Raw genomic sequence first — 15000 nt, forward strand, 5'->3', positions numbered from 1 at the left:
CTGGAGGCTGTGAGGACGTGAATGAGTGCGGCTCCCAGCAGAACCCCTGCTCCTTCGGCTGCTCCAACACAGATGGAGGATACCTGTGCGGATGCCCACCTGGATACCTGAGGGCCGGACAGGGGTCAGTCTGGGCTTCATGCTCTATTGGCTGTAATACCAGTTCATTTAGTCTTTTTTTTGTCTCCATGAGTAAATCTAAGGCATGAAGGCTGATAAATGAGTCAGAATGCAGGACAGTGAAGGTGTAACAGTGCTGAGTGTTTGTGTGAGGGTTGAGTTTAAGGGGAGACCAGAGACTGTACAGCCTGAACACTGCAAACATCTCTACTGCTAGGAGTCTCCATAATAATAGCTGTACACGTGTGTGTGTGTGTGTGTGTGTGTGTGTGTGTTTCAGGCACTGTCTGTCGAGCACGGGTCTGTCTTCATCTGGTCCTCAGGCTCCTGATGCTGATGATGAAAACTCTCTGTCGCCTGAGGCCTGTTACGAGTGTAAGATTAACGGGTATCCAAAGAAAGGCCGCAAACGCAGAGACGCCAACGCAACACACGAGCTTCAGGTAAACACACTAATAACCTTAGAAACAGTCAAATTTAGAGTTTAACACACTAATAACCTTAGATACACTTAAATGTAGAGTTTAACACACTAATAACCTTAGATACACTTAAATGTAGAGTTTAACACATTAATAACCTTAGATACACTTAAATGTAGAGTTTAACACACTAATAACCTTAGATACACTTAAATTTAGAGTTTAACACATTAATAACCTTAGATACACTCAAATTTCGAGTTTAACACACTAATAACCTTAGATACACTTAAATGTAGAGTTTAACACACTAATGACCTTAGATACACTTAAATGTAGAGTTTAACACATTAATAACCTTAGATACACTTAAATGTAGAGTTTAACACACTAATAACCTTAGATACACTTAAATGTAGAGTTTAACACACTAATAACCTTAGATACACTTAAATGTAGAGTTTAACACACTAATAACCTTAAATACACTTAAATGTAGAGTTTAACACATTTATAACCTTAGATACACTTAAATTTCGAGTTTAACACACCAATGACCTTAGATACACTTAAATGTAGAGTTTAACACATTAATAACCTTAGATACACTTAAATGTAGAGTTTAACACACTAATGACCTTAGATACACTTAAATGTAGAGTTTAACACATTAATAACCTTAGATACACTTAAATGTAGAGTTTAACACACTAATGACCTTAGATACACTTAAATGTAGAGTTTAACACATTAATAACCTTAAATACACTTAAATGTAGAGTTTAACACATTTATAACCTTAGATACACTTAAATTTCGAGTTTAACACACTAATGACCTTAGATACACTTAAATGTAGAGTTTAACACATTAATAACCTTAGATACACTTAAATGTAGAGTTTAACACACTAATGACCTTAGATACACTTAAATGTAGAGTTTAACACATTAATAACCTTAGATACACTTAAATGTAGAGTTTAACACACCAATGACCTTAGATACACTTAAATGTAGAGTTTAACACATTAATAACCTTAGATACACTTAAATGTAGAGTTTAACACACTAATGACCTTAGATACACTTAAATGTAGAGTTTAACACATTAATAACCTTAGATACACTCAAATTTCGAGTTCAACACACTAATGACCTTAGATGCACTTAAATGTAGAGTTTAACACACTAATAACCTCAGATACACAAATTTCTTTAGTGTTTTTGAGGAAAACATGCAGGATTGTAGCGCATCAAACAGATTGTTTAACATGTGCAATTTATTTTTAAAACGCTTTTTAAAAAATAATCCAACTTTAATGGTGTTTAAACAATTAAAAACTGCTTTTATTCTAGCTGAAATAAAACAAATAAAGACTTTCTCCAGAAGAACAAATAGAGAAAATGCTGTGAAAGTTTCCCTGCTCTGTTAAACATCATCTGGGAAATATCTGAAAGTGATGTACAGCAGTTTAGCCTTGATCTGTGCGTGTGTTCCCGCAGGATGAAGTGGATGAGGTCAGTCTGGCCAGTGTGGACGTGGACGACACGCTTCAGCTCCACCTGAACATCAGCTCACTCAAAAACAAAGACCACATCATAGACTTGGTGCCGGCGCTGTCCACGCTAACAAACCACCTGCGCTACACTATCGCCTACGGCAATGACGACGGCCTGTTCCGGATGACCCAGAAGGACGGCGTCAGCTACCTGCACATCTCCAAGAAGAAGCCTCTCCAGCCCGGAGCCTACTATTTAGAAATCCGCAGCGTGGGCGGGAAAGACCAGCGTCCCGAAACAGACTACCTCAGCGGGCAGCTAGGGGGCGCTCTGATCATGAGAGTCCAGATCGTCCTGCACTGATCGTATGCTAACAGACTGACGCAAACTAGCCAAAGAGCAGCACGTATCGCACCGCGCGCTTCACTCCATCATACGCTCGCATTCAGCCGACGGACGGACTCGCTCCTCTTACTGGTGCTAGATACGAGATTCATGCACTGTAAACCCGTCCGCGGCCCGCTGTCCTCTCCGCAACTATACTACATGTAATTTAAGTGTGTCTATACTGTAACCGTGTCACTTTTTTTACTCGCGAACGCATTTGTAAACTAGAGGAGCCCTGGAACAGAGGGTTTGTAATGGTGCTCGTTATTATGACCAGTGTTGGGGACGTTAGTTTAAGTGATGCATTACAATCTCGTGTTGCTTTTTAAAGGTAACTGTTACTTTCTTACTTTTTTAAGCAAAGTAATCCATTACAATCAGTAGTTACTTTTTAAAAAGTAACCATTACTTTTTACCTTAAGTAATCCATTACAATCTGGAGTTACTTTTTTAAGTTGCTGTTACTTTTTTACATTTTTAAGTAATCTACTAGAATTTGGAGTTACCTTTTAGAGTAACAATTACTTTTTTAAGAAAAATAATCCATTACACTCTAGAATTTCCTTTTTTAAGTAACTGTTACTTTTTTACATTTTCATGTAATCCACTACAATTTGGAGTTACTTTTTTAAAAGTAACCATTACTTTTTTAAGTAACGTAATCCATTACAACCTGTAGTTAGTTAAAATTCTAAAAGTAACAGTTACTTTTTTTTTTTTACATTTTTAAGTAATCCACTACGATTTGGAGTTACTTTTTAAGAGTAACTGTTACTTTTTTAAGTAATCCATTACATTTTAGAGTTCCTTTTTTAAGTAACTGTTTTTTATACATTTTACAGTAAAGTAATCCACTACAATTTGGAGTTCCTTTTTAAGTAACTATTAATTTTTTACATTTTAAAGTAATCCACTACAAATTGCAGTTACTTTTGTAAAAGTAACTGTTACTTTTTTTAAGTAACGTAATCCATTATATTCTGGTGTTACTTTTTTAAAAGTAACTTTTACTTTGTTACTTTTTAAGTAGAGCAATCCATTACAATATGAAGTTACTTTTTTCCCAAAGTAACTGTTACTTTGTTACATTTGTAAGTAAAGTAATCCATTACAATCCAGTGTTACTTTTTTAAATTAACTGTTACTTTTTTTAAGTAATAATTAAGACAACTCCTTACATTAATATTGTGATTTTCTCGACACTCAAAGCTCTTTACTCATTTTTGGAGGGAATCTCCTCATCCACCACAAGAGTGCAGCATCTATCTGGATGATGTAATACATTAAAGAAATCCATTACAGTCTTCTGTTAGTTTAAAAAAAAACAGTAAAAAAAGTAACAGTTACTTTCAAAAGGAAAGTAATCCATTAATGTTACAATCTGATGCTACTTTTTTTAAAAAGTAACTGTTACTTTTTAAGTAATGCAATAAAACTCGGTCTTCTTTTAAAAGTAACTGTTACTTTTTTAAAGTAAAGTAACACATTTAAGTAACGGCTACTTTGTTTCTTTTTAAGCAGGATTAATCTGGCGTTACTTATTTTAAAAAGTAACTGTTACTTATTTAAGTAAAGTAATCCATTACAATCTGGTGTTATTTAAAAAAAAAAAGTAACTGTTGCTTTTAGGTAACGTAGTTACTTTACTTTTTTTCATCTGGGCTGGGCTTGCTTGTTTGGGTTCCTGAGGGTTTTACTGTCATATTTAAGACCTTTTTAACCTTTATGAGTGAAAATTCAGATTTATGCAGGTCTAAATCTAGGGATAGTTTTTGAATACCAGCTTGTGCGGTGTAAAAGGTTTTTACCTGCCCCTATCAAAAAAAGTGAAATGAGTTATTTGTTAGTCACATATGAAACATGCTAATGTAAGGAAGATAATTAAAGCATATTGGTAAATAGAGTTATGTTGAACGTTTTAATGGGATGGATTGTTGATGATTGGATGGGTGTGACCTGACTGGGTAGCTTTACATAGAAATAGGAAAATTAAGACCTGTTTAAAATGACCTACAAGACTATTATATTGAATTTAAACTTTCTAAGGCCTAAAATTTAGTTTACAACTTGTAATGCATCACCCCCAACACTGGTTATGACCAACTACTTGTAAACTGTGTTTCTGTGACTTGATCATGCACTGAGGTCTTGAAGCCACACACACACACATACACACACACACACACAGACATTCTCGTCATCGCCGTGTGGCCTCGGCCTGAGATCTGCCACCTTCTGTCCCGTCTCCACAGTCATGAGGTGTTTAGTTGTACATTCACAATAAAACATATTTTTGGTTGTATGAACGCTCTATTCTTTATTCTCAGAACGCCACGCTTCACGACACGAAATTCACAGCTGCTCACAATTGTTTTTTTAAAGGGACAGTTCACCTAAAATGATCATTTCGTCATGTGATTAGCTTTTACCAGCATTTTGGAGTATATCTTGTAATGTTGGGGGAAACCCAGCTATCTAAAGTAGAAACGAAAACACTACTAAAAGTCGAGCTTTGTTTACCCAGCATTCTTCAGAATATCTTCTTTTACTGTTTGAGTTTAGTAAATGATGTAAATGTGCTGAACTGTCCCTTTAAGAACAGCGCTGATCGGACTGAAACATGCCTCTGTTTAGATTAGCTTGAGTTCAGTCTAAACCTCTGTCTGCTCGAGGTCATCGTGTGTGTAGGTTTATAAACGCTCCTCTAGCGCCTCCCAGCGGAGAACACCAACATCTTAGAGTTTTACATGCTAAAATCTGTGCCATAACAGTGCAAATGAGATTTAAACATCAGAAAAACTAACTATACTATAACTATGTAAAAATAAAGCAAATATAATTCAAAATTACTTGTTATATACAATTATATTGTTATACAAAATTACACAATACAAAAACCTTTTTGATTTTGCATAAAAAAATGTGTGTGTATATATATATTTTCGTTTTTTAAGATTTAATTGTATATATAAAAACACCTACATGTGTGTCCATTATCTATATATAAAATGAAAATGCACTTAAAGCCATATCCACTTCTTTGTACAAAAAAATATTTTTTTTTCCTACAGTAGAAACAATATAAACGCATCAACATCAATAAAAATACAAGATAAAAATCTAAAACTGTTTAAGGTTTACTTTTGATAATAATTGTACCATTTTTTAAAGGATTTTTAAAAAATCATTTAGTCTCTACAGATGAAAGTCAATGTCTGATCACTCTAAAAATAGGGTATTGTGTTTAAGTACATGCTTAACGCTGGTTTCTATTGCAATATTCCCATTTTAGGGCAACTTATGTACACTATCTATAACATATACAGTTGAAGAAAAAAGCAGAAAAAAAGTTTAATAAAAGTTTTTGATTTTTTAAACACCATTTAAAGTCAATATTATTAGCCTCTTTAAGCTGTATATTTTTTTTTAAGTCAACACAACAAACCATCATCATACAATAACTTGCCTAAATTATCCTGACCTGCCTAGTTAAGAGTGAAGCCTTTAAATGTGACTTTAAGCTGTATGGAAAAGTCTTAAAGAATATCTAGTCTAATATTATTTACTGTCATCATGACACAGAGGAAATATTAAAATAAAATAAATATTAGAGATGAGTTATTAAAACTATTATGATTAGAAATGTGCTGAAAACATCTGCTCTCCGTTACACAGAAATCAGGGAATACAAATAAACAGGGAGGGTTAATCATTGACTTCAACTGTAAATATATAATATATAAATAAATAAATAAATCTCATTGTTTTTAGTCAGGTTGGACACTCTGAGATACTTTTGCTAAAAAAAATCTTTATTGTCAAATGAATGCAGCAACACAAACAGCAACAGTTAAACACATCTTCAGTTATCAGAGCGTAAAGACCTGCTCACTTTACTCCTCAAGTCATTCAGTCACTAAACAAACTCTATGAGGATTGCACAGTAAATTGACAGCTTCAGTTGGTGCCGGTGGAGCCGAATCCGCCCGCTCCTCGCTCCGTCTCATCCAGCGTCTGAAAGCAGAAAATAGGACAGGAGTATTGATCATTATTAATAAACCAGACGAGAGTGAAGTCAGAGTCCTGACATGCTCATTTATTCACATCTTAAATGAGTCGTTTTCATCTTGCATTCATTTTCATTTCAAAAGGGGCAGAAAAAATAAAGACTTTCAGATGAGATTTATTTCAATAGATAGTTCATCATTATTAACCATTTATCAGACAAATAAAGCAACAACAAAAACTATTTTAATCACTTTATGCAAAATAAACACCAGATTAAAATTCAAGCATTTAAAAAAAAAAAAAAAAAGATTTCCACTATTCATATCTGTGTGTGTGTGTGTGAGAAAGAGAGCGTATTCATGAGTGTGTGTGTGTGTGTTGACCTGTAACTCCTGCAGGTCCGGGTAACAGATCTTCTCACAGATGAGCTGAGCGATGCGGTCTCCTTTCTTCACTGTAATAAAGTAAGTAAATCATCATTAATGAGCCGATCAACAGCGATTATAATGATCCTCATGTGAGCCTGGAGCACAGCAGCAGCCATGAAGCTCAATATTCACACAATCCTGATTTAGAGATCATCAGAGCTGCAGAAACATCCGTCCACTGATCAGGGGCTCGCGAGGAGAATATGAAATACAACAACAGTGTATATAATCGTCTCTCCATATTTTATAGGTGATGTATGCATATCATAGACAATATTTCAAGATGAAAATGATAATAAAAACCTTTTTAATGTACTGAAAAACATCCCAGTATATGATGTTGACAGCGAAGCGGTTCAATACACATTAGTGATGGGTTGTTCATGAACGATTCATTCATTTTGAACGAATCTTCAATATGACTCAGGAACTGTGAGTCCTCTCAGGGAGTGATTCGTTCATCCGCGCGTGCGCACATTTGTGCAGCTGGTATCGTTCATTTCAAGTCTTTTGAGTCGTTCATCGTGGAAAGGCAGAAGCCAATCATATGCGTTTAGAGCCGGAAAAAGAATTGATCTGTTCATCTCTCGGGTCCTCGGGTTTGAGTCATTCTGTCACGTGATGAACGAACGACTCAAGAACCAGAAGACTCAAGGTGAACTCATCATCATGGCTGCTGTCTGCTCAGACTGTGCACATTGATTAAGACAAGTGTGCCGCAAGCCTACGTTTGAGTGAAGGTCTCGGCCGTTAGATCGCCCCCTGGGGGCTGGCTGCAGTACAAGTCATAAAGCCCGCCTCCTCCGTGTTAATGAAGGAGACTTGAGCCCAAATAAAAAAAAATATTACACTTGCAATAAAATGTCCCGAAAGATGGTTCTGGTGGATTAAGGCACTGGTTATTGTGCTGAAATAGGTGCAGATCTTCATTTTTGTAAACAGTTTGTTTTTAGCAGTAATTTAATGCTGGGCGTGTCATCGTGATTGACAGCTGTGATTGACAGTTTCTCAAAGCGCGGCGTCTGAGCTTCGGCAGGAGACTGAAGTAGACTGAAATGTTATTATTCGATTTCTGTGTCATTTTACCATGACAAAATGAGTTCAGCAGTAAACTATAGTTTCTGACATACATGATCCTGGGGGAACACTGTTTATTCGCTAAGTTCAGGGCTTTTTTCGGGCTTTATTAGTTTGCTGATACACGCCTAGCCACCCAGATAGCAAAACACAGTTCCGGCTAGATTCTCGCCTGCCGGAGACTTATCTCTTAGAGCTCAGACTGACTAATGTTACCTCTGCTGGACCTACTCCGGATGCCTGGACTCACTACCTGATTCCAGCCCGAGTCAATCGAGCCAGATGCGGCGGCATAACTTGATAAGTTATGCGCTGCGGCCTGGAGCTGGCGCGATTGAATATATAAAACCCTCATATTTGTTAACGTTATTACATCCATTTGTGTTGATATGACAGCAAACGCATGCTGAGAAGTTTGGGGGGCGTGGTTGATTTTACATAAAGCGTTTGATTGGACGCTCGACTCCGCTCATTTTCGCGGCTCCTCCTCTGGCTCCATCAGACAGTCCTTCTGCGCATGTCTGGCTCCAATTTCAGCAGTCTTTTGTGACAGTTTGTGCCCGTCAAGCAGGCGTTTTGCCCTCAAGGCATTCAATTGAAAAAGGGGCTGTCGCGTCGTCCATATTTTTTACAGTCATTGGATTAAGATTATATGTGACTGTCAGTGTAACGTGAACGAATCACTGACATTTGAAGACATGAAGAGGTGAACTGAGCAGAGACAACAACACCTTCATAGATAAAACAGCAGGTCAACACTGAATTATTATGATCTCCCTCTTATAGGATTCTATTGATCACTTATTTGTCGTGTGATCAACCTTTCGGGCTAGTTGTAGATGTGTTTGGAAGCAATTATTAACATTTTAATAATATTTTAGCAAATCAAATGAAAAAAATGACTCGAAAAAAGATTCGTTCATCTCGATAAACTAGACTCAAAGATCAGAGTCAGTGAAATGATGTGAACTTCCCATCACTAACACACATTACTAATTAAAAATGGAGTTTATATGTTTTTTGGTAGACAATGTACAAAATGTCTCCATGAAGCACGACCTTCAATAAATCTGACATGAACTCTTCTGTTCTCCAGGGTCACAGATCTCGAATTCTACACTATAGATGTGTCAAATATTTCATCCTGTTCACTTCTGACAAATTATTATTATTATGCAAATGATATTATCGTGGGAATATGCAGAAGAAAGCCCCGCCCCTACTCAATATTCGGCTTGGGTGTGAAGTACATCAGCAGACTGAAGTAAGTCCAGCAGATCCTCTTCACTCAGCCGTGGTGACATTAATTATATGTAATGTTTATTCATTGGTTGGGCGTGCAGTTCACTGTTCTGCCTTCTGATTGGCTGTGAGATTGAATGTGTGCGTGATATCAGGTGTTGATGTGCTGTATGAGTAATATTGATCATTGGACCTTCGAACGGCTCCTTGTTGAAGTTGAAGATCACGACTCCCAGATTCCCTCTGTAGTCTTCATCAACCACACCGGCTGAGGGGAAACACACAACTCACTTTAGAATTTACACACACACCCCCGCGTGCACACTTGCACATACATGCACACACTTGTATGCACGCTAACAGGTGCAAACACACTCAAATGGATGCATGCACACACACTTCTATGCACACTTACACTTACACACACTTGCATGCACACACACTCGCATGTACAAAAACATACGCACTCACGCTCCCACACACACACGCTTGCACATACACTCACTTGCGCATACATGCACACACTTGCATGCACTCTTGCAGATGAACACACACTTCCATGCACACTAACCCACACTCACACATACAAAAACGCATGCACACTCACATTCAAATGCTGGCGCGCGCACAAACACACACACACATTGTATTTTACTTACCACCAACATCAATGAAGTGCTTGACAGCGAGACCCGATCGTGGTGCTAAAACACACACACACACACACACACAGTAAATGCAGGAAGCAGAGAGTGACAGATTGTGACTGACGTGTGTAGTGTGTGTCTTCTCTCACCGACTCTACCGTAGTATCCGTGTGGAACGGCGATCTGGATGTCAGTCTTGACCAGTGTTTTGTCCATCGGCCCGATGCTGTAGTCATAAGCACTGAAACAGGCAGATCAGGACAAAATGTCCCAGTAAACAGGATTCCTCCACATTTAAAGGCTCGGTTCACTCATTCAGTGGTTCTAACATTAATGAACTCTTGAATTGAACTCAATACAGAAAATCTGCATCTGTTTCCCAGCACTGTTCAGCAGATCCTCCTCTGTGTTCAGCAGATGACAGAACTCTCATATTTACAACAAACTCTTTTAAACTCACTATGAGCACAAAATATTCCCCAGAGTGTGGTTTAATCTTCATGATGCTCAGTCTGAATTAAAATATAGTTTCTAAGAAATGCTTGATTACTAAGCTGTAAAAGATTCAATACACAGCATAAATATACCCACTGATAATCCTAGACAGTTTAGTCTTTATATATATATATATATATATATATATATATATATATATATATATATATATATATATATATATATATATATAGTCAAACATCTGTCATTTTGCTCATATCTGTCACTTTTGGATTGAGTTTTGATGAACACACACACAAATATATTTTTTAAAAGCTTCAATATATATTTATCTTTTATTTACAGGAGTGTGGTCAAACAGAAAAAAAATCTTGTCTTTTTTGACAAGTTTTGATCATTTCTCAGTCACTTTAAGTTAATGTTTTAATAAATATAAGGATGAAATTAAATAGATGGATATAAACTCAGTTTAATTATCGGTACACTTATTAACTTAATTAAACGTCTTAACTCAACATGCTGTAATAGTATGGTAAAAACATGGGAACATTCAGTCTTGGCAGATACAGATGTGCGTGTTTGTAAGCCGTGCAGAGACGGATGGAGCCGCCGGTTCCCGGTGTTTTACCTGTATAGGTCGTATCCCGCGGCCCGGTTGGACCCTCGGCTCGGTGTCGTGGCGTGTTCCGTGAGCTTGGCGAACTTTAACACCGCTAGCTCCTCCGCTCCGTTCACCGCATCGCTCTTGGCTCTTTTGTGCGGGGAAACCGCTTCTGTAACTTCAGAGCACGGCATGTTCACTGACGGGCAGCTCAAGACAACCGCGCGAAAACCGAGGATGGAATGAATAAAGCTCGAGCGCGCCAAACACACTCCCGCGCGCCGCGCTTCAAAGAGAGCTGCGGCGGGAAACGCTGCGAGTGGCTGCTAGTGCGTGACGTCATGCGTCATCATACAGCTTGTATTGTTATTATTATTATTTTTTTTAAAGCTTTTGGAATAGCTTGTATCTTTATATAGGTAATTACACGGCTTGTTCCAGCGCCTTACAACTACAAGATATGATTTTTTTACTATAAAAGTAAAACTATTCACTATTATTTTGTATAGAAAATATTTTACATTTCTCGAATTCGCAGCCTTCTTTTTCACATTGTTTAATTAAAATAGATGTTTTTCATAAATTCTGTTAAAAACAAGAAAAGTGATAGATTCTTGGATCATTATGATAATTATTTTGGAAATATCACGGATACACAAGTCCTTTCCTCTTGCTGTGTTTGTGTTATTTATGCATCTTTGTTTATTTTTTCTTTATTTTTTCACTGTTTTATATGCGTTTAAATTATTATTTAACCTGATCTGTTAAGTTATTATCACTGTTACTATTATTGTTTTTGTTGTGCAAGATCGTATTTTGTATGTTTGTTATAGAAGTCAATTAAAAATAAATAAAATAAAATAATAATATATGTGTCATAAATAACTTTCATGGCAGACGACGACGGGTGTCCTTCATCAGGATTGGGTAAGTTACTTCAAAAGCAAATAATTATTAAATTACACACTCAAAAATTTTATTTATTTATATTAACTTATTGTGTCACAAGTAACTCGGTTTTTACAAGTAACTCAATATTTTAAAGGGTTAAATAAGCATCATTCTTTAGTTAAAATTAGACATTCTTTTTAGAAAAATAGAATATGTAAATATGTAAAATGTCTTTGCATTTGCAACCTAATATACATTTAATGTTAATATACATTAAAATTAACCAAAGATAAACCTACTCTGAATTGATTTATCCTGAACTGTTTACTTAATTTACTGTATTTAAGGCAAGTACATGATAAGCAATTATAATTAAATGACCTAAAAATAAACAGTAATCCCTTTACTCTTTCAGTGTATTTAACTGCACACTTACACCCAGCACAGGTCCATATTTACCACATTAATGTTCAGCAGAATGTGATATCACGTTTTAGAATCATATTTTATAAATATCGCTTATAATAACTTATAGTTTATAGTTATAGTTACTCATAGTTACTCATAAACACATGACCGGTCAGTCTCAGCACTGAGCTGCAGTCAAGCGGCTGTGTTATCAGATATTAACGCTCATATTTCATCAACAGTCATATTTTCTGGCTGTATTTTGGTGTTTGTGTGAATCTGCTGACCTTCAGCACCGCGTCCGAGCAAAAACCCGTTTAAACGGCCCAAAACAGCGGCAGAAACACGCCGGACCAACATCCTTTACCGACTGTCCGCCATTAATGCTACCGCGGAGCATTCTGGGAGCTGGAGTTCTCCATCATATAGTTCACGGAAAGAAACCATGAAACGGTTTAACCATGCTTTGTTTTTGTCTTTTTTACAGTCTATGGTTAAAACTGGTTTAAACTCACCTTCCATCGCGACTGTCGATCCGGATTGAAGCAGGATTATAATGTGAAGCGGCTCATGCCATGAGGAGGACGACGACGACGGCTCCTGTCAGCATTAAACACTCAGGTGAAGTAAATTAATCCTGATATTTAAAGTTTGTCATGGATCGTGTTTTAAAAGGAAAGTTGATTTTACAAAATAAAATTATGTAATAATTAGGCTACTCTTTAATAAATGTTCCTGCATACTGTAGCCGTATTATGAATTATAGTGAACTGATCAACTGTACTAATACTGTAGTGTACTTTAAGTTTACAATATAGTATAATATATTTCAGAAAACTACTGTATTGGTGTCATTTGTTTATAATACTAATTTTATTTACTATGTTATCAAAGCAACTAGAATCACCACAACAGAGTAATACCAGTTTACTATAATAAAACACACTCTTATTTTTTAATGTTTTTTTTTAATTCTGTCGAAGTAATATTTTGCAGAGTGTTTCATAGTAGCCACTAGCAAGACTTCCATAGTATGTTTTTTTTCACTATGGTAGTCAATGGTTACCGGTTTTCAACATTCTTCAAAATATCTTATTTTGTGTTCAACATAGACAATCATTAAGAAGTTAAATTCCTTTAAAAATACTCTTTACTCATATGAAAACACAATGAGTAGTTTATTCAAGTTTGATTTTCAACATTTGTCTCATCATTTTACTTTTTTTTTTTTGCATTTTTTTAAACACAAATTTACAAAATATTGGGAAATAGTTGAAAATCTCCCTCTTGACAGTGCAGACCCTTTTACCTTTCAGACAGTCTGATGCATTTTTCCAAAACTGATTGATTTATTGTGAGAAAACATGTCAGTGAAGATGAATATAACATTTAATAACTAAACAACCTTTCCCAGTACCACATACATAAATAGGATTGCCAAAATGATATCATAACAGGCCTAAAGTGAATATATTTACAATAGAATGACTATAACTGACCAAAAGTGTTTAACTGATGAATCTTTGTGAAGTTGACACTAAAGTGCTCATACAGGGTTCACAGAGATCAGTAGAGGGCAGTGTAGAGCAGGCCAGTGTTCACAGTGCACACTACACACTGCATACTGTGCAGAATAATCTACCATACAGCAGTGTTATATATATATATATATATATATATATATATATATATATATATATATATATATATATATATATATATATATATATATAGTTAAAGACAAGTTATTAGCCCTCTTGTGTGATTTTAATTCCCTAACTCTTTTCCAAAGTGATTATAATATTCCCAGGGCAGGAACATTTTTATATAGTATTTATTGTCATAATTTTCTTCTGGAGAAAGTTTTGTTAATTTATTTTACCAAAGTACCAAATACCAATTCGTACTATTAGCCTGCCTAATATTAAGATATTGTCTGTTTATTAGTACTTATAAAGCACATATTGTGCATGATCTTATTTTATCCCTTCACAATTCCTAATACCTAAACTCCCTTAATAGCTATTAATAAACAGCAAATTAGGATTCTAATAAGAGCTGATGATTTGTTAATTGTGAAATCGTACTTTAAATAAAGTGAACAAAAAGCATGTTTTTTTTTTGTAAAACTGCTGTGGTCAATATTATTAGCCCCCTTAGGAATTTAGTTTCTACAGCACAACAAATATCGAAAAAAGAATTGAACTTTCACAGGAGGGTGAACAATTTAGTCTTCAACTGTACATCATGTTGCATGGTAAATTAAAGGCGCAGTTCACCCAAAAAAATAAACATTTCTGAATGTTCTAAAACTTTTTGAGTTTCTCTATTCTGTTAAAAACAAAGCAAGATATTCTGAAGAATGCTGGAAACTGGTAACCATTTATTGACTTCTATAGTAGGAAAAATGACTATGGTAGTCAATGGTTACCCGTTTATAACATTCTTCAGAATATCTTCCTTTTTTCTACTTTAAAAAAAGAACGTAACTCAAACATGCTTGTAGCAAGCACAGGATGTGTAAATAATAAAAGAATAATCATTTTTGGGTGAACTGGCCCTTTAACTACATCTAAGGCTTTTTGTTCTGCAGACGTGTCTGATGAAATACGTAAAAAATCAATCTATATTTGAGTTTTATTTATTTTGAGTATAAACACTGCAGGAGTAGTGTGTTGATCTGAACGCTGCCTGTGTGTGTGTTCATGAGTAGATGGTCAGCACACTCTTGTGGTTTCCGCGGATCAGCAGCGTCGGTGGGAGATTCTTAGTGAGCGCTTCCAGCCAGGCCATGTAGAGGTGATCAGAGAC

General features: G+C 35.8%; 3 protein-coding genes across 7 annotated transcripts in view; 1 reads left to right on the top strand and 2 right to left on the bottom strand.

The window, feature by feature from the left end:
• The window catches only part of fbn1 (fibrillin 1), a 92388-nt gene extending 87657 nt beyond the window's left edge, over positions 1–4731 (top strand). For 2 of the 3 annotated variants that reach the window (XR_012394116.1, XM_073930076.1), the window contains 3 exons: positions 1–124; positions 401–563; positions 2048–4731. The exon at positions 1–124 is cut by the window's left edge and continues 108 nt beyond it. Coding sequence is in view for 1 of the 3 variants with exons in the window: in XM_073930076.1 (XP_073786177.1) it covers positions 1–124; positions 401–563; positions 2048–2407 (647 nt within the window). In the remaining 2 variants the exon portion in view is untranslated. The remainder of the gene's footprint in view (positions 125–400; positions 564–2047) is intronic. The other variant, XR_012394115.1, reaches the window with a different exon arrangement.
• A 1491-nt stretch (positions 4732–6222) lies between these two features.
• Positions 6223–12808, bottom strand: dut (deoxyuridine triphosphatase). Of its 3 annotated transcripts, none has more exons than XM_021467638.2 (7): positions 12705–12808; positions 10918–11068; positions 9983–10074; positions 9846–9890; positions 9380–9454; positions 6823–6893; positions 6223–6445 (listed from the first exon to the last, which is right to left on the bottom strand). In XM_021467638.2, exons 1-7 carry the CDS (start codon positions 12709–12711, stop codon positions 6389–6391), a joined length of 498 nt encoding a protein of 165 aa, XP_021323313.1. In that variant the 5' UTR covers positions 12712–12808; the 3' UTR covers positions 6223–6388.
• A 542-nt stretch (positions 12809–13350) lies between these two features.
• Positions 13351–15000, bottom strand: part of slc12a1 (solute carrier family 12 member 1) — a 34869-nt gene continuing 33219 nt past the window's right edge. The window contains exons 26-27 of the mRNA XM_021467734.3: positions 13908–15000; positions 13351–13842 (exon numbers count right to left, since the gene is read on the bottom strand). The exon at positions 13908–15000 is cut by the window's right edge and continues 28 nt beyond it. Of these exons, the coding sequence (XP_021323409.1) occupies positions 14893–15000 (108 nt within the window). The 3' untranslated portion in view covers positions 13351–13842; positions 13908–14892. The remainder of the gene's footprint in view (positions 13843–13907) is intronic.

The sequence above is a fragment of the Danio rerio genome, chromosome 18, assembly GCF_049306965.1.
Source record: "Danio rerio strain Tuebingen ecotype United States chromosome 18, GRCz12tu, whole genome shotgun sequence".
Taxonomy (NCBI): domain Eukaryota; kingdom Metazoa; phylum Chordata; class Actinopteri; order Cypriniformes; family Danionidae; genus Danio; species Danio rerio.